Consider the following 17,639-nt stretch of genomic DNA (forward strand, 5'->3'; position numbering starts at 1 on the left):
GCCCCCAACCGCCGGCAATCGACTAGGCTCGTTTCCACCGAGGTGCGGCACCTAGCAACCAGAGAAGAGGGACTGCAGGCAGAAGATTTCACCCTGGACAAATCTTGGGCGATATGGACGAAGGGGCAGACGCGCGAGAGATGCATGGCTCCGTATATGAAGGCGTTCTAAAAGTGTGCGGTGCAGTCGAGATGGCAGCGGTTGTGAGGGTGAGGGTGTCAAAGAAGCTAGATCTGAGAGACGACCAATCAAGTTCGCCTTGACTTCGAGCAGAAATGCAATCTCGCCGCAGGGAAAGGGGTTGGCGAGGGACGGCCCTGATTGGCTGCGCCTCAAGGAGCATCGAACCCCGAGGGGAAATGTGCTCGTTCGTTTGATATTTCGTCTGATCGGTTGCATGGCGACCCAGCAACACTCGCAAAATTCGCACACAGGTCTGGATACCAGGCGACCGTATATGTACCCCTCGCGCGTAGAATGCGCTTCATCCTTCCCTTTCCTCCTGCTTCCTCTCTCCGTTTCGTTCTCTATCCTTTGTGTCGAGTTGATTCTCGGCCATCCACGTTCCTTCTCTTTGATAGAGCAACCCGCGTTTTCCCCAGGAGGGTCTCAAGCTTTACGTAGTCCGACCCAGCTCGTCGACGACACAACGGTCTTTATTCTCTATCACTTCTGTATAAACCCTTTTTCGTCCAGTCATGGTTTTCATCGCACCAGTTCTCGGCGCTGCCGCGCTTTTGGCGGGTTTGGTATCCGCTGCCCCGCGACCTGACAGCTCCAGCGGAGACGAGGTTGCCGTTTCTGCTCCATATGGTGTCATCGAATCGGACACTGCTGAGCTCTATTCGTGAGTTTTACAACCGTCTTCGTGCCCTCGATGCTGACAGCAGAAAAAATAAAACAGACAATTGGCGACTGAGTCGGCCGATGCCACGTCCTCTTCCCCGTACTACGCGGCCTCTGCGACGTACGCTGCGGCGGCGACGGGCTATGCTGCGGCCGGCGGGTCCTATTATTCGTCAAGCAGCGACACATGGGATAGCATGGCCACTGCAACCGTCTCGGCGGCGGTAGGCGGATACTACTCGTCAAGCAGCAACACCTGGGATAGCATGGCCACTGCGACTGTCTCCGCGGCGGGCTCTATGATGACTTACGGCTCTGGCAGTAGCGGCTGGGGAGGACAGGGTTACAACGACTGTGTGAACCGTGAGTGAAATTTATCCGCGGTTGTTCCTGCGCCACAATGTGGCGGCGTGGCGGGGACACCTCGACGCTTTCCGTTCTGGGAATTCATGCTGACTATGTGCTGCCGCAGAGTGTGTTGCCTCCTACGGTGCGCCCCCAGCAATGTGGACGCCTACTCCGTCGTCCGGCGGCTCCAGCTCTGGCTCCGGCTCTGGCTCTGGCACAACGCACACCGTCATTGTCGCGCCCACTCAGGGTGTCCTTCGCTTTGTCCCATTCGCAGTTAACGCAACTCCCGGCGATACTGTTCACTTCGTCTGGAATGCGAACAACCACACGGTCACCAAGTCCTCTGAGCTCGAGATTTGCAACAAGACCGGCGATGCGCCGTTCGCCTCCGGCACTCAGAACCAGGGCTTCACCTTCGACCAGGTTGTCAACGACACCAACCCTGTCTTCTACTACTGCGGCACCCCAACCCACTGGTATGTTGCTCTGTTTTCAATAATCGTTCTTGACTGATGCTCACGACGACTACAGCGAGAAGGGAATGTTCGGCATCATCAACCCTCCCAGCATTTCCAACAACGCCAACACCTCTGTCGCGAGCATGATGCCCGCAATGGTTGCGAACAACTCTGATCTGTCCGCAATGGCTGCGTACACCAACAACATGACCCAGGGCAACCTCCAGGCTTCCATGTGGGGTCAGAACATCGATCTCGCGCAGATGCCCGACTGGTCGCACGAGTACGTTATGCAGAACGTCATGTAAGTTACTCGACTACCTGTCTCCGTGTGCTCTCTGACCCCGGCTCTTTCAGGTACGCCCAAGCTCTCATCGCGGAGAACCCCGATGTCATTGGTTCGACCGGCGCTATTGACATGTCTGCTGGTGGCAACCCCATCAAGTTCCCCATGGATATTACCTCCGCCATCAACAACGCCGGCTCTGGCTCGCCCAGCAGCAGCGCTGGCTCAGCGCCATCGTCCTCTGCTCCCGCTTCCTCTGCCTCCGCCAGCGCGTCTGCGTCTCCTTCGCCTGCGGCGGGTAAGTCCAACGGTGCGGGACGCACCCTCGCGTCGAGCGCCCTCGTCGGCGTTGCTGTCATAGCGGCCTCTTTCCTTGCGCTCTAAGCTATGCTGGAAATCTGGACATACTTTCGTGATAGTCTATACCGCTGTGTTTTCGCTTTGCACGGACCTTTCGGACTCTTTAGCTTACCTCTTCTACCCCTTTTTTACACATCTTTGAAGCAGCACCATGTCTCGCATGCGAGGAAAGGCTTAGGCAGCCGTTGTAGCTGTAGTTACTTTGAAACAACGGTTCTCTACTGCATATTAAATGCATCGTTGTAAAGAACGTTGCGGCATTGCATGCTGCCAACGCATTTGACATTGCGAGGGTAGGTGATTACTGACCGATCAAACATGCAACGCAAGTCCGTTCGCGGCGAATTTGTAAACACGTGGCCATATTATCCGTACTCACACAAAGGTATTCTATACCAGGGAACGACTGACGAGCTCAATTAATAATGACCCTAAGGCCAGTATATACTCTACCACCGTCTCCCAAAGAAGCCGGCACTCTTGGCCAGGAAGTTAGACCCAGCCAAAGCCCGGGCAGCCTCCCCTAGACTGTAATCTTCGGCAGACCGCTTCAAAGGGGTAATGGTGACGCCGGTATAGCCACTCGAGTTGCTAGGATTCTCGAAGATCCGCGTATCGGTCTGACAGAGGGTGCCGACGGCTGGTAAGGTCCCATTAGCGAAGTAGGCGTGGATCGCCTCTGCTGTGCACGTCGAGAAGCCGGACAAGGAAGTGTGCTAGATCACACATCAGAAGACATTCAGCTGCGGCCGTAAGCAGATGGTACGCACCCCTGTGGAGTTCTGCTGCAAGACGATAGAGCCCGTAAAACCGGAAGACATGTTCAGTGCGCTACCAAATAGATTAAGATACGGGTGGAGAGGCAGCGAGACACGGCATACCCAACCATAGGGGTCACTGGATCTGGAGCGAGCGAGATGATCTTGTTGAGCACGATGCAACATAGAGAGTACCAGATGCATACCATGAGTATTGGTGATCAAGAGGATGGGGGTGCTTGTATTCTGAGTGAATGATCCTGCGATACATTAGCAGGTTTCATTATGTGTTACTCTAGCAAAATTCTCTACCGTTGAAGGCATCTTTCGCCTTGATGGGCCATTGACTACGCGCCAAGTCAGTCTGAGATAACACTACTGCGGAAGTAGCACCACTCACGCGCATCTGCCCTCGGATAGTGGATACCATGTCGTTGCAAACGTCGAAGACGCATCCGCCATCCTCTGATAATCCGACTTCGCCTCATCAGACGTGCGCACCCTGTCCTCGTCTGCAATGATATCACCACAGGCAATCGGTGCGCTGATGTCCAGAAAGCCGACCACGAATGGCTGAGAAGCGTTGAAGTTGCATGTCGCAAGGTCGACGTCGTTCGCCATCGTCACAGACCCTTGCCATATCGCCGAGGCGTTGCCTTGCTCCAGCGCAGCGAGAGCCTCAAATATGACTTGCCCGGAGGCGAACGGCGTGTACAGCATCTGGAAGATCTGCAGGACGATCACAGTGTAGTCCGCGACGCCGAACGAGATATTCGAAGGATCGCTGTCGTCGTACACGGCGAGCGGTGCCACGTGCAGGGAATCGATGAGCTTGTTGACGCGTGCGCGTATGAGATCGGAGCTTTTGTCGTGGAGTGCACAGAGGGATGGCCCAGCTTCCACACAAGCGTCATAAACGGCCGTCAAGGCATCGTCAGTATCGAGCAGGGAGCTTGACCAGTCGCCTATTTGAAGGATCAGACCAGAGTTATTTGATAATAACGGCCAATAAACTGGGGCGCACCTTGATACCACTGATGTGAGTTGAAAACACCGTCGATGATGAATCGACCAACATTGTCCGGGAACATTGCGGCGAACCTGTTTAACATGAGACACATGTCCTGAGTTGGATCTCCATGAGAATGCGCGACTTACGTTGCGCCCAGTATAGACCCATAACTATAGAACCGGTAAGCCAAGAACGGACTGTCGAGATACTCATCCAACACTCACGATACGCCCCAGTAGTTAACCTTGTCTTGTCCAAGCGCCTTGGCGATGTTGAGCATATCGGTTGCGACGGCTGCGGTTGACACAGACTCTGCGATGGTCGGGTATCTGTCTACCGCGAGCTTCCCAAGAATGTTGGCCTGGGCATAAAAGCGGCCGAATGACGATATAGATTCGTTCACATTCTGCGGGTAGGTAGAGTAGAACTCCAAAGCTTCCGGCGGGGACTTGAAGAGCGACAGCACCGGCGTGCTTTGTCCGATCCCTTCAAGGAAGATTCAGTATCTGTCCGCAATGTCTAGGGACATCAGGCGAAGCATACCGCGAGGATCAAAACCGATGAGATCATACTGAGGGCCTATCACTGCGCGAAAGTAGGGACCTAACTCTTGGACAAAGCTGACCCCAGAGCCACCCGGCCCACCTAGAATCGTCTCAATGGGATTGGGTCTTAGTACGATGAATGACGAACATACCAGGATTAAACAGAACTGATCCTAGGTAGTTTGGATCATTTGAAGAGTAGTTCGATGGGGACATGATTAGAGCAATCTGCGCCTCGCCAGCTTCTGGATCCGAATATTGCAGAGGAAGCTTGAGATAGCCGTCAGTAGTCCGAATTTTCCGACGTTTCCAATTTCTGGGGCTTACAGCGAGCTTGGTGCATTGGAAGGTGTCAAAGCACGGAGTCCAGGTCAGGTTGGCGGTTGCAGGAAGCTGAGAAAAGCGTAAGCAGATGCGCGGAGTGCACGACAAGCGAACCATACGGTGACCCAGCTGAAGGTTTCCTTGCCCGCAGGGGAGCTACCTCTAGATGACAGTGTGAGTAGCAGAACAGTGAAGTGGACAGACAGCGCAATGCTAGGCTTCATTTTCCACATGACGGTAGGGAAAGATGACAAGCAACTGCGGATTATAATCGCCGTGCTTTTTTTTTATAACGCGCTCATCGGCGCCGCGGTCGTCAAGGCTGTCGGAAGAAGTCAATGAGAAGCTGCGCCATCAGCCCTCATATACATATGTGAAGAGTAGAGGTGACTCAAGGAAGATGTGAAAAGACGAAGGGAAAAAAGGAAGGATGACTAGATGTTGAACCTCCGAATCACCACTGAGTACCAGTGAGCGCTGAGCTCCAGTCGCAGTGTGTATTTTCAAAGCCCAGGATAGGCCGTTGAAAGGATACCTATAGCTAAAGCGTAGAATTAAGGTCTGGTAGTATCCTCCTGAACCGGAAGTCGATTACAGTGAGCTTATGGGACTAGGACGGCCCGGGCTTGACGTCAGTGTTGCCGACGAAGTTACTGCGCACAGTCATACCGAGGTCATTAATTGTACCCTGAACGTGTATGCACTTGTCAGGATGCAGGGCCGTTGAATCATGTGGGATGGATGAAAAGCTCGTCGCTGAATGAAGCTAGCCTGCGCGTGCGAAAATCACAGATCACCGCGCACAACCTCCGTTAATTCCTTTATCCGATGCTTGCTCAAACGACGACGAGTCACAACTTCCTTAGTACTAGTGGGCTCTCGGCTTTGGTCGCGTCTATTGTTTGCTCGATGAGTTGATTTAACTCTTGGCAGAGATTGCACAGACAATAATATGTCGCCTCAGGTCTCAGAGAGTCTGCGTAGGCGGAGTAGACCTAGGCCTGGTTCTGGCACGCATGCCATGATCGTCATGATCTTCCAGCGGGCAATTATGCTCACAGACATTGCTAGCTTCTGACGCTGGAACGGACAAGGACTCATGCACTCATGTCGAACAACCAATTTTCAAACTGCCTCCGTTCAGTGAATATGCGATTCGCCAAAAGCTTTCGACAGCTAGATACTACTTGAAAAGTCAAGTAGCGTAGCTCTCAAACTTTGATATTGCTCGGCTAGTGGCGTTCACTGTTGGTAGCATTCACTAACGACTCCACAGAACGGGTGTATTTCAGCACCAAGACTGCACGAGCCTGGAGTTCTACAATGACCCGAGTTCAAGTGACGGACTTCCCCAATACCGCCCGGGCCGAAGACGTGTCCACTCGTATATATACCCTCTGTGCGATGTCTTCTTGTTCCCAGCTTCGTCCACACGACGGTCTCACTATGAAACCTCTTTTCAGCAACGTCGCTCTTTTCCTGCTCAGCCTGACGCAGGCACAGGCCGCAGTCCGCCGCAGCATCCCATCTCAGCCGACTGTAGGCACTTTTCACCGCCGCACCTACTTCTATGCAGGTGGAGAGTTCGCGCCTCAAAGCCCATCAGTAATCAGTCACGGACAGGTGTATGTCGAACACCTTGTGCCAGAAAAGGTCACTCAGCCGCTCCCACTGCTGATGGTGCACGGGATGGGAATGACTGCTACCAATTTCCTTAACACACCCGACGGTCGCGTTGGGTGGGCAGATCATTTCATGAGCAAGGGCTGGGAGGTAGGACGCCACAGTGCCCGCATCGCAGACATACTCTGATCCAAGCTCTATCACCAGGTCTATCTCATCGACCAGCCTTCTCGTGGGCGGTCGCCCTGGTCGGAGAGTACTGACGGAGATGTTGTCCTTCTGGACACAGAGACTGTCTCGGCCCACTTCACAGCTCCGCAGGACTTTGATCTCTGGCCTCAAGCGGCTCTTCATACCCAATGGCCCGGCAATGGGACACGCGGCGATCCCGTCTTTGACGAGTTTTTCAAGTCGATGGTGCAGTACCTTAACAGCACTTCGCAGTCCGAAGTGGAGCTCCAAGCTGCAGCGACAGACCTGCTCAATAAGACCGGAGTGAGCGAACTATTCCTTATAACTAGGGTCCCTTGTACTCACCAATTGATCAGCCAGTGGTATTACTGACGCACTCGCAGGGTGGCCCTATGGGATGGGTGCTCGCGGACGCAAATCCCGCCAATGTTCATGCCATTTTGGCGATTGAACCTGGAGGCCCGCCGTTCGTGGACGCCGTCCTCGACACCGCCCCTGACAATGTCTGGGGTGTTACCAACATCTCGATAAGCTATTCTCCGCCAGTGGCTTCCCCGTCCGATCTCCAGCCGACTGTCGTCTTCACAGACCCGAGCGTCAGCTTTACCTGCTTCCAGCAAGGCACCAACCCGCCACGGAAGCTCGCAAACCTGGTGGACATACCAGTGCTGATGGTGACGTCCCAGGCAAGTTACCATGCGGTATACGACAACTGCACGGCGGCGTATCTGCAGCAGGCTGGTGTTAGCGTGGATCATGTGCACCTGGAAGACGTCGGGATTACGGGGAACGGACATATGATGTTCATGGAGCTGAACAATATTGAGATAGCGGAGAAGGTGCTTGAACCGTGGCTTGCGAAGACGATCCACTGAAGGCACGAGAAAAGCTCTTTTCTCACTGCTGTTAGCATAAATTTCTGATTGTAACGTTTGTCAGAGTAGTCGCTACGGATGAAGGTTATGTTTTAGTACCTGCGCCGTCCAGCTCTATCCTCAGCTCACTGAGCACTTCCTTTAACACTTCTACCGCATGCTCAACATCTTCAAACGCGCTATGCAGCGTAAGTATGTAGCGCGAGGCGAATTACGGCCAGCTTCCTCGAATCGCCGCACGTTCGGCCACAATTACGTCAGACTGAAGCGCCGACGCCAACACGCGCGCTTGCTCATCGTTCGCTCGTTTCGTTCCTCACCATGTTGCCTCCGTTTGGTGGATATGTAACTTGCCAGAGGCTTTCGACAGTCAAAGACTCGAAAAGTCACGTAGTGTAACTATCAAACTTTTGCATCGCCCAGTGATGCGAATTGCTGTCGTACGCTTGTGGTGCTGTGCGCGCTACTCATCGCCGCTGTCGTTCACTAGGTCGGCTACATTCACTAATGACCCCGCAAGACGGGCGCATATCAACACCAAGGCTACACAAGCCCGGAGCTATATAATGGTTCGAGTGATCTAATACCGCCCGGACCGAAGAGGTATTTGCTCGTATATATACCCTCTAGTCGATGCCTTCTTGTTCCCAGCTTCGTCCACACGACGGTCTCATCATGAAATCTCTCTTCAGCAACGTCGCTCTCTTCCTGCTTAGCCTGACGCAGGCGCAGGCTGCAGTCCATCGCCGCCTCTCGTCTCAGCCGACTGTCGGCACTCTCCACCGCCGCACCTACTTCTATGCAGGCGGAGAGTTTGCACCTCAGAGTCCGTCGGTAATCAGTCACGGACAGGTGTACATTGAGCACCTTGTACCAGCAAATGTCACCCAGCCTCTCCCACTGCTTATGGTGCATGGGATGGGAATGACTGGCACGAATTTCCTCAACACGCCCGACGGTCGCGTCGGGTGGGCGGATCATTTCATGAGTAAGGGCTGGGAGGTATGTAGGGCGCTACATTGCCAGGCGCGCGCTCTGATCCTGGCTCTATGGCCAGGTTTACGTCATAGATCAGCCTTCTCGTGGGCGGTCGGCGTGGTCGGAGAGCACTGACGGAGACGTCAGCCTCCTGGACACAGAGAGCATCGAGTCCCGCTTCACAGCTCCACAGGACTTCAACCTCTGGCCTCAAGCGGCTCTTCATACCCAATGGCCTGGAAATGGAACGCTGGGTGACCCCATTTTTGACGAATTCTTCAAGTCGATGGTGCAGTCTCTCAACAACGGCACGCAGGCTCAAGTGGAGATTCAAGCCGCAGCGGCAGACCTGTTCAACAAGACCGGAGTGAGCGGGCTGTCCTTATAACTATTGGCTCCCACACTCACCAATCGTTCAGCCAGTGGTACTACTAAGCCACTCGCAGGGCGGCCCTATAGGATGGGTGCTGGCAGACGCAAGTCCCGCCAATGTTCATGCCATTTTGGCGATTGAACCCGCCGGCCCGCCCTTCATGGACGCCGTCATCGGCACCTCCCCCGACAACTTCTGGGGCATTGCCAACATCCCGTTGAATTACTCGCCGCCAGCTACATCCCCGTCCGACCTCCAGCCGACTATCGTCTTCACAGACCCGAGCGTCAACTTCACCTGCTTCCAGCAGGGCGCTAACCCGCCACGGAAGCTCGCGAACCTGATGGACATACCGGTGCTAATGGTGACGTCCCAGGCAAGCTATCATGCAGTATATGACAACTGCACGGCGGCGTACCTACAGCAGGCTGGTGTCAACGTGGATCATGTGCACCTGGAAGATGTCGGGATCATGGGGAATGGGCACATGATGTTCATGGAGTTGAATAACATCGAGATAGCGGAGAAGGTGCTTGAACCGTGGCTTGCAAAGACGATCTCCGGAACGCACGAGTAAAGTTCTGTACTCAATGCCGTTAGCATGATTCAAAGTCAAACAGATTATGCTCGCAAGTCACGGTTAAGTTCGTTGAAAGACTCTGCACTTGAATTTGAGTCTCATACTAGCTAACTTCTGACTGTGACATCTATCAGAATAGTTGCTACGGGAGAGAATTAAATTTTTTTGCGTCCTCCTCAGCTCGCTCATCACTTCTCTGCCAGATCTTTCAGTGAAATTACGGGAATAGGACGGCTGGGCTTGACGTCAGCCGATGAAATTACCGTGTGCAGCCGTGCCAAGGTTGCGGCACCCTGAACGTGCGAGCATTGGTCATGATACAGGGTCGTTGAATCACGTGGGATGGACGAGAAGCCCATCGCTGAACGAGGCCAGCTCAGAGTCCAGGCACCCCGGTCAATTCCCTTATATGACACTCAAGCGCCGTGCCACTTCAATTGCCCGTGACGCGTATCTCCCTCCCTTCCCTGGCGGACGCTTCACTGAACTGTGCTTACTCGGACTCTATTGTTTTCTCGGTGAGATGAATAGCTCTTAACCACAATTGCACAGACAGTAGCATGTCGTCTAAGGTTTCAAATCTACGTGGGGCGAGTACCGTCATGGTCTTCCACGCAACCTAACTTGCAGCAACATCTCGCGCGCACCCGGCAGCCACAATTGTGTCAGATAATGTTCACTGCTGACGCGCCCGCGACCCTGAACCGAACAAGGTCTCATGCCGACCTACCGATCCTGCCTCCGTTCGGTGGATATGCGACTCGCCAAAAGCTTTCGATGGCCAGAAACTCGAAAAGTTACACAGCCTAGAATTCTGCAATGGCACGAGTTCAAGTGACGAACTTCCCTAATACTCCTCGGGCCGAAGGCGTGTCTGCTCTTATAGATACCCTCCAGTCGATGTCTTCTCGTTCCCAGATTCGTCTACACGACAGCCTCACTATTAGTAGTAGCTATGCAACCTTTCTTCAACAGCGCTGCTCTCTTCCTGCTCGGCCTGACGCAGGCACAGGCCGCAGTCCACCGTGGCCTTCCGTCCCAGCCGACAACCGTGGGCACTCCCCACCGCCGCACTTACTTCTATGCAGGCGGAGAGTTCGCACCTCAGAGTCCGTCGGTAATCAGTCACGGACAGGTGTACTGTACTTTTATGACCATACCGGATGTCACACGTCACACCGGTTTTCCGCTGACCCCGCCAATAATTTTATCTCGATTTATGGCGAATATGGAGAGTTGTCGGAAAAATCAAATTTGGGGCTTTCATCTGGTAAGGTCGTAAAAGTACAGTATGTCGAGCACCTTGTGCCAGAAAAGGTCACCCAGCCGCTCCCACTGCTGATGGTGCACGGGATGGGAATGACGGGGACCAATTTCCTCAACACGCCTGATGGTCGCGTTGGGTGGGCGGACCATTTCATGAGCAAGGGCTGGGAGGTAGGCGCCACAGCTCTCGCACCGCCAGACACACTCGCTGACTCGGATTCTATCACCAGGTCTACATCGTCGACCAGCCCTCTCGTGGCCGGTCGGCCTGGTCGGAGAGTACTGACGGGGACGTCGGCCTCCTGGATGCAGAGAGCGCCGAGGCCGATTTCACAGCTACGCAGGACTTTAATTTCTGGCCTCAAGCGGCTCTTCATACCCAGTGGCCCGGTAATGGGATGCTCGGCGACCCCACCTTCGACGAGTTCTTCAAATCGACGGTGCAATCTCTCAACAACAGCACGCAGTCCCAAGTGGAGATGCAAGCTGCAGCGGCAGACCTGTTCAACAAGATCGGGGTGAGCGAGTTGGCCTTATAACTAGCGTCTCTGTACTCACCAATTGATTAGCCTGTGGTATTGCTGACGCATTCGCAGGGGGGCCCTATGGGATGGGTGCTGGCAGATGCAAGCCCCGTTAATGTTCGTGCCGTTATGGCTATCGAGCCCAGGGGTCCGCCCTTCAAAGATGTTGTCATGTTCACCGGCCCCTATAACTTCTGGGGCGTCGCCAGCATCCCGCTGAACTACTCGCCACCAGCGACGTCCCCGGCCGACCTCCAGCCGACTATTGTCTCCACCGACCCGAGCCTCAACTTCACCTGTTTCCAGCAAGGCACCGACCCACCTCGGAAGCTCGTGAACCTGGCGGATATACCAGTGCTGATGGTGACATCACAGTCGAGCTTCCATGCAGTATACGACAACTGCACGGCGGCGTACCTGCAGCAGGCTGGCGTCAACGTGGATCATGTGCGCCTGGAAGACGTCGGGATAATGGGCAATGGGCATATGGTGTTCATGGAGTTGAATAATATTGAGATAGCGGAGAAGGTGCTTGAGCCGTGGCTTGCGAAGACGATCCACTGAACGCGAGTTAAGTTCTGTATTCAATGCCGTTAGCATAATTGGTCAAAAGATTACGTTTGCAAGTTTCCATTCACTCGTGGCACTTGCTCAAGTACTCATAACTTCGTGCCAGCATCGTCATGATCTTCTACGCAGCGGCAGCCGCAATTATGTCAGACAAAGTTTGCTTCTGACGCGCGACGCTGGCCTCATGTACATGTTTACCAACCAATGTTGCCTCTGCTCAATGAATATGCGACTCGCCAAAAGCTCTCGACAGCCAGAGTCTGATATCGTTCGGTGTCGGGCACTTGTGATGGTGCCTGTACTCATCGACTAGTGGCGTCGCTATCGCCCACCGCCGACCACATTCACTAACGACGCCACAGAACGCGAGCACATCAGCACCAAGACTGCATGAGCCTAGAGTTCTACAATGGCACGAGTTCGAGTGACGAGCTTCCCTAACACCGCCCGGGCCGAAGACGTACCTACTCGCATATATATCCTCTAGTCGATGTCTTCCTGTCCCCAGCTTCGTCCACACGACGACCTCACGATGAAGACTCTCTTCAATAACATCGCTCTCTTCCTGCTCAGCCTGACGCAGGCACGGGCCGCAGTCCGCCGCAGCATCCCATCTCAGCCGACTGTAGGCACTCTCCACCGCCGCACCTACTTCTATGCTGGCGGAGAGTTCGCACCTCAGAGTCCGTCGGTAATCAGTCACGGACAGGTGTATGTCGAACACCTTGTGCCAGAAAAGGTCACCCAGCCGCTCCCACTGCTGATGGTGCACGGGATGGGAATGACCGGCACGAATTTCCTCAACACGCCCGACGGTCGCGTCGGGTGGGCGGACCATTTCATGAGCAAGGGCTGGGAGGTAGGGCGCCACAGTGCCCGCACCGCCAGACATACTCGCTGACTCGGATGCTATTGTCAGGTGTACATCATCGACCAGCCCTCCCGCGGCCGGTCGGCCTGGTCGGAGAGCACTGATGGGGATGTCGGCCTCTTGGACGCAAGGAACGTCGAGATCGACTTCACAGCTACGCAGGACTTTAACCTCTGGCCCCAAGCGGCTCTTCATTCCCAATGGCCCGGCAATGGGACGCTCGGCGACCCTACCTTTGACGAATTCTTCAAGTCGATGGTGCAATCTCTCAACAACGGCACGCAGCCCGAGTTGGAGATGCAGGCTGCAGCAGCAGACCTGTTCAACAAGACCGGAGTGAGCGGACTGCCCTTATAACTATTCGCTCCCATACTCACAGATATCTAGCCAGTGGTCCTACTAAGCCACTCGCAGTCAGGCCCTATAGGATGGGTACTGGCAGACGCAAGCCCCATTAATGTTCGTGCCATTCTGGCCATCGAGCCCGGAGGCCCGCCCTTCATGGGCGCTGTCATGAACGTCGGCCCCGGCAACTTCTGGGGTGTTTCCAATATCCCGCTGAACTACTCTCCCCCAGCGACGTCCCCTTCCGACCTCCAGCCAGCCGTTGTCTCCACCGACCCGAGTCTCAACTTCACCTGCTTCCAACAGGGCACCGACCCACCTCGGAAGCTCGCGAACCTGGTGGACATACCAGTGCTGATGGTGACATCCCAGGCGAGCTTCCATGCGGTATACGACAACTGCACGGCAGCGTACCTACAGCAGGCTGGTGTCAATGTGGATCATGTGCACCTGGAAGATGTCGGGATCATGGGGAATGGGCATATGATGTTCATGGAGTTGAACAATATTGAGATAGCGGAGAAGGTGCTTGAGCCGTGGCTTGCGAAGACGATCCACTGAACGCGAGTTAAGTTCTGTATTCAATGCCGTTAGCATAATTGGTCAAAAGATCACGCTTGCAGGTTTTCTTATTTGTTGTCTTATACTAGCCGATTTTTGACTGTAATACTTGTCAGGTTAGTTGCTGCGGGAGAGGATTACGCTTTACTTGCGCCGTCCACTTCCGATATCTTCAGCTCACTCAGCGCTTTTTTGCCAGATTTTTCCTGGGCTGGAAGAAGCCGATTGCAGTCACTGACTCGCGGCACTTGCCCAAGTACTCATAACTTCGCGCCAGTATCGTCACGATCTTCTACGCAGCGCGCACCCGGCGGCCGCAATTATCATGTCGGACAAAGTTCGCTTCTGACGCGCGGCGCTGGAACGAACAAGGCTTCATGCACATATTGACCAACCAAATGTTGCCTCCGCTCAATGGATATGCGACTCGCCAAAAGCTTTTGACGACCAGAGTTTGATGTCGCTCAGTGTCGTGCACTTGTGATGATGTCTGTTCTCATCGATCAGTAGGACGTCGCTATCGTTCAATGTCGGTTACATTCACTGACGATGCCACAGAACGCGCGCATATCAGCACCAAGACTGCATGAGCCTAGAGTTTTGCAATGGCACGAGTTCGAATGACGAGCTTCCCTAACACCGCCCGGGCCGAAGACGTACCTACTCGCATATATACCCTCTAGTCGATGTCTTCCTGTCCCCAGCTTCGTCCACACGGCGACCTCACGATGAAGACTCTCTTCAATAACATCGCTCTTTTCCTGCTCAGCCTGACGCAGGCACAGGCCGCAGTCCACCGCCGCCTCCCATCTCAGCTGACTGTAGGCACTCTCCACCGCCGCACCTACTTCTATGCTGGCGGAGAGTTCGCACCTCAGAGTCCGTCGGTAATCAGTCACGGACAGGTGTATGTCGAACACCTTGTGCCAGAAAAGGTCACCCAGCCGCTCCCACTGCTGATGGTGCACGGGATGGGAATGACCGGCACGAATTTCCTCAACACGCCCGACGGTCGCGTCGGGTGGGCGGACCATTTCATGAGCAAGGGCTGGGAGGTAGGGCGCCACAGTGCCCGCACCGCCAGACACACTCGCTGACTCGAATGCTTGTGTCAGGTGTACATCATCGACCAGCCTTCTCGTGGGCGGTCGGCCTGGTCGGAGAGCACTGATGGAGATGTTATCCTCCTGGACGCAAAGAGCATCGAGACCGACTTCACAGCTACGCAGGATTTTAATCTCTGGCCCCAAGCGGCTCTTCATACCCAATGGCCCGGCAATGGGACGCTCGGCGACCCCACCTTCGACGAATTCTTCAGGTCGATGGTGCAGTCTCTCAACAGCTCGACCGGCACGCAGCCCGAGTTGGAGATGCGGGCCGCAGCGGCAGACCTGTTCAACAAGACTGGAGTGAGCGGACTGCCCTTATAACTATTTGCTCCCATACCCATAGATTATTTAGCCAGTGGTCCTACTAACCCACTCGCAGTCGGGCCCTATGGGATGGGTACTGGCAGACGCAAACCCCACTGATGTTCGTGCCATTCTGGCCATCGAGCCCGGAGGCCCGCCCTTCATGGATGCTGTCATGTTCACCGGCCCCGACAACTTCTGGGGTGTTGCCAGCATCCCGCTGAACTACTCTCCCCCAGCGACGTCCCCTTCCGACCTCCAGCCGACTGTTGTCTCCACTGACCCCAGCCTCAACTTCATCTGTTTCCAGCAGGGTACCAACCCGCCGCGGAAGCTCGCGAACCTGGTGGACATACCGGTACTGATGGTCACGGCCCAGGCGAGCTTCCATGCGGTATATGACAACTGCACGGCGGCGTACCTACAGCAGGCTGGTGTCAACGTGGATCATGTGCGCTTGGAAGACGTTGGGATCATGGGGAATGGGCATATGATGTTCATGGAGTTGAACAATATTGAGATAGCGGAGAAGGTCGTTGAACCGTGGCTTGCGAAGACGATCCATTGAGCGCACGAGCAAAGTTCTGCACCCATTGCCACTAGCGTAACTAGCCAAACGATTATACCTGCAAGTTTTCATTGAAAATTTCTGCGCTTGAGTTTGAATCTCATACTAGCTGACTTCTGACTGTAACATCTGTTAAAATAGTTGCTACAGAAGAGGATCATGCTTCACCTGCGCCATCCTCCTCTATCTTCAGCTCACTCAACACTTCCTCTAGCACCTCCACCGCACGCTCAACATCCTCAAACGTGTTATATAGCGCACAGGGCGCAAGTCGAATCACGTCCGGCTTCCTCGAGTCGCCCACGACGCCGCGCTGGGCGAGAGCATCCATGACCTTGGGCATCATTTTGCCACCAATGGGGAAGAACGTCAGCGAGAGCTGCGAGCCACGCTGTGCGGGGTCCACCGGGGTGATGACCGTGAAGCCGAAAACGTCGCGCGCCTCGCGCTCCTCGAGCCCGCCGGCGACGTCGGGCGCGATCCAGAACGCGCTCAGGCGCAGGAGCCGCTCGAGGTGGCCCGTGAGGCGGAGCGAGCGCTCGCGCAGCGGCGCCATCCCGCCGGCGGCGTGGAAGAGCTGCAGCGAGCCGAGGAGCGCGACCGTCGCGAGCACGGACGGGTTCGACTGCTGGAAGCCCTGTGCGCCCGGGATCGCGGCGAACTGCGAGGGCATCGCGAAGCGCGTCGCGGGGTCGTGGCCCCACCAGCCCGCGAACCTATCGGGCAGACCGATAAGCGAGGATGAGAGGACGAGGGCACGATGAAAACGCACTGCGTAGGCCGACCTGCCCAGTGGTCGTGGACGAACAGCCCACCGATGCCGCCTGGCCCAGAGTTGAGATATTTGTAGGTGCACCAAACCGCAAAGTCTACACCCCAGTCGTGTAGCGACATGGGGACGTTACCCACTGCGTGCGCAAGGTCCCATCCACAGACGCAGCCCTGAAAACTAAAGTTGGGCATCAGGATAGTCAAGCAGTAAGGTCAAAGCGCGTACCTGGGCCTTGGCCGCTTTCGTGACGTTTTGCATCGGGAACCACTGACCAGTATAGTATTGCACGCCGCTGAAGAGAACGAGAGCTATGGTCTCACCCTGCTTTGCAATGACCTCGAGCATGTCTTCTTCGCGCAGGGTGAATTCTCCCAGTCGGGGTGCAAGCTCGATGATCGCGTCATACGGGTCAAGGCCATGCCGCATCACCTGGGATGCAAAGGCGTACTGCCAGCGACAAACGTGAGCGGCAACAAATTTGATGGAGACGCGTCGTGCGGACCTGGTCTGACGGGAAAGCCTTGGTCTCGCAGAGGATCTTGTACCGTGCTGTAGTTGGCTTGTAGAATGTGTTGACCATAAGATGGAGGTTGGCTGTCAGAGTGCCCATGCACGCGATCTCAGACTCGTTTGCGCCTGCACAATGAGCAGAGAATGAGACTACTACTGGGGGACGCGGGCGGCTGACTCACTCACCGACGAGTTCTGCAAGAATGGGATGCACGGTGTCCGCAATGTACATCCAGCTACGGTCATGGGGATGGTCGAAATGTCCTTCCACACCGCTGAGTGTCCCACAGCACTTAGTCAATGCCGTTGGTAGGATATTGGGCCGACAGTCATTCACCGAGTTCCCCAGACGTCCAGTTCTTCTTGCACAAGCTGACGCGACCGCTTCGGCATAGCACCAAGCGAGTTTCCGCACAGGTACGTGCACGTTTGATCCACTTTGCGGTCAAGTCAGCGCAGTCTACTGTAAGAGGGAGGTGACCGACGGAGTGCTTCCGAAACACGGGTCGCCTTCATGGTTTTGTTGGTTGGGATGACGAAATCATCGCGGAACTTTCTGAGAGGGTCGTCGTCAGCAGCGAGCTTGAAGCTATTTGCTGTCTCGTGAGCCATTGCCGTGGACGGATACATTATCCGGAATATTGTGGACTCGCCAGCTGCGTCCGGTCACGTGCATCTC

At 55.0% G+C, this 17,639-nt stretch overlaps 8 protein-coding genes across 8 annotated transcripts; 6 read left to right on the forward strand and 2 right to left on the reverse strand.

The window, feature by feature from the left end:
- Window positions 1–498: 498 nt before the first annotated feature.
- On the forward strand, window positions 499–2,525 carry PHACADRAFT_255995 (uncharacterized protein). The gene is made up of 5 exons (XM_007395657.1): window positions 499–847; window positions 905–1,209; window positions 1,319–1,673; window positions 1,729–1,959; window positions 2,013–2,525. The coding sequence occupies exons 1-5, from the start codon at window positions 699–701 to the stop codon at window positions 2,323–2,325; spliced, it is 1,353 nt and encodes a 450-aa protein (XP_007395719.1). The 5' UTR covers window positions 499–698; the 3' UTR covers window positions 2,326–2,525.
- Window positions 2,526–2,672: 147 nt separating this feature from the next.
- On the reverse strand, window positions 2,673–5,481 carry PHACADRAFT_255998 (uncharacterized protein). Its single transcript, XM_007395658.1, has 13 exons — window positions 5,060–5,481; window positions 4,944–5,009; window positions 4,769–4,886; window positions 4,615–4,716; window positions 4,296–4,557; window positions 4,218–4,241; window positions 4,084–4,160; window positions 3,460–4,024; window positions 3,372–3,406; window positions 3,266–3,319; window positions 3,183–3,204; window positions 3,072–3,132; window positions 2,673–3,017 (listed from the first exon to the last, which is right to left on the reverse strand). The coding sequence occupies exons 1-13, from the start codon at window positions 5,171–5,173 to the stop codon at window positions 2,751–2,753; spliced, it is 1,767 nt and encodes a 588-aa protein (XP_007395720.1). The 5' UTR covers window positions 5,174–5,481; the 3' UTR covers window positions 2,673–2,750.
- A 332-nt stretch (window positions 5,482–5,813) lies between these two features.
- On the forward strand, window positions 5,814–7,776 carry PHACADRAFT_255999 (uncharacterized protein). Its single transcript, XM_007395659.1, has 4 exons — window positions 5,814–6,713; window positions 6,771–7,058; window positions 7,112–7,632; window positions 7,700–7,776. The coding sequence occupies exons 1-3, from the start codon at window positions 6,387–6,389 to the stop codon at window positions 7,628–7,630; spliced, it is 1,134 nt and encodes a 377-aa protein (XP_007395721.1). The 5' UTR covers window positions 5,814–6,386; the 3' UTR covers window positions 7,631–7,632; window positions 7,700–7,776.
- A 203-nt stretch (window positions 7,777–7,979) lies between these two features.
- Window positions 7,980–9,732, forward strand: PHACADRAFT_256002 (uncharacterized protein). Its single transcript, XM_007395660.1, has 3 exons — window positions 7,980–8,632; window positions 8,688–8,975; window positions 9,028–9,732. Exons 1-3 carry the CDS (start codon window positions 8,306–8,308, stop codon window positions 9,556–9,558), a joined length of 1,146 nt encoding a protein of 381 aa, XP_007395722.1. The 5' UTR covers window positions 7,980–8,305; the 3' UTR covers window positions 9,559–9,732.
- Window positions 9,733–10,914: 1,182 nt separating this feature from the next.
- On the forward strand, window positions 10,915–11,946 carry PHACADRAFT_208918 (uncharacterized protein; the record flags this gene model as incomplete). The annotated part of the gene is made up of 3 exons (XM_007395661.1): window positions 10,915–10,998; window positions 11,058–11,345; window positions 11,397–11,946. The coding sequence occupies 3 exons, from the start codon at window positions 10,915–10,917 to the stop codon at window positions 11,913–11,915; spliced, it is 891 nt and encodes a 296-aa protein (XP_007395723.1). The 3' UTR covers window positions 11,916–11,946.
- A 507-nt stretch (window positions 11,947–12,453) lies between these two features.
- On the forward strand, window positions 12,454–13,698 carry PHACADRAFT_195432 (uncharacterized protein; the record flags this gene model as incomplete). The annotated part of the gene is made up of 3 exons (XM_007395662.1): window positions 12,454–12,780; window positions 12,841–13,128; window positions 13,180–13,698. 3 exons carry the CDS (start codon window positions 12,454–12,456, stop codon window positions 13,696–13,698), a joined length of 1,134 nt encoding a protein of 377 aa, XP_007395724.1.
- A 693-nt stretch (window positions 13,699–14,391) lies between these two features.
- On the forward strand, window positions 14,392–15,729 carry PHACADRAFT_256004 (uncharacterized protein; the record flags this gene model as incomplete). Its single annotated transcript, XM_007395663.1, has 3 exons — window positions 14,392–14,753; window positions 14,814–15,107; window positions 15,160–15,729. Coding segments are annotated over exons 1-3 (854 nt in total), but the record flags the coding sequence as incomplete, so codon positions are not given.
- Window positions 15,730–15,835: 106 nt separating this feature from the next.
- PHACADRAFT_161382 (uncharacterized protein) lies at window positions 15,836–17,572 on the reverse strand (the record flags this gene model as incomplete). The annotated part of the gene is made up of 7 exons (XM_007395664.1): window positions 15,836–16,394; window positions 16,451–16,620; window positions 16,676–16,897; window positions 16,953–17,086; window positions 17,147–17,235; window positions 17,298–17,397; window positions 17,446–17,572. The coding sequence occupies 7 exons, from the start codon at window positions 17,570–17,572 to the stop codon at window positions 15,836–15,838; spliced, it is 1,401 nt and encodes a 466-aa protein (XP_007395726.1).
- Between the last annotated feature and the right edge of the window lie 67 nt (window positions 17,573–17,639).

Source organism: Phanerochaete carnosa, assembly GCF_000300595.1.
Source record: "Phanerochaete carnosa HHB-10118-sp unplaced genomic scaffold PHACAscaffold_5, whole genome shotgun sequence".
NCBI lineage: Eukaryota > Fungi > Basidiomycota > Agaricomycetes > Polyporales > Phanerochaetaceae > Phanerochaete > Phanerochaete carnosa.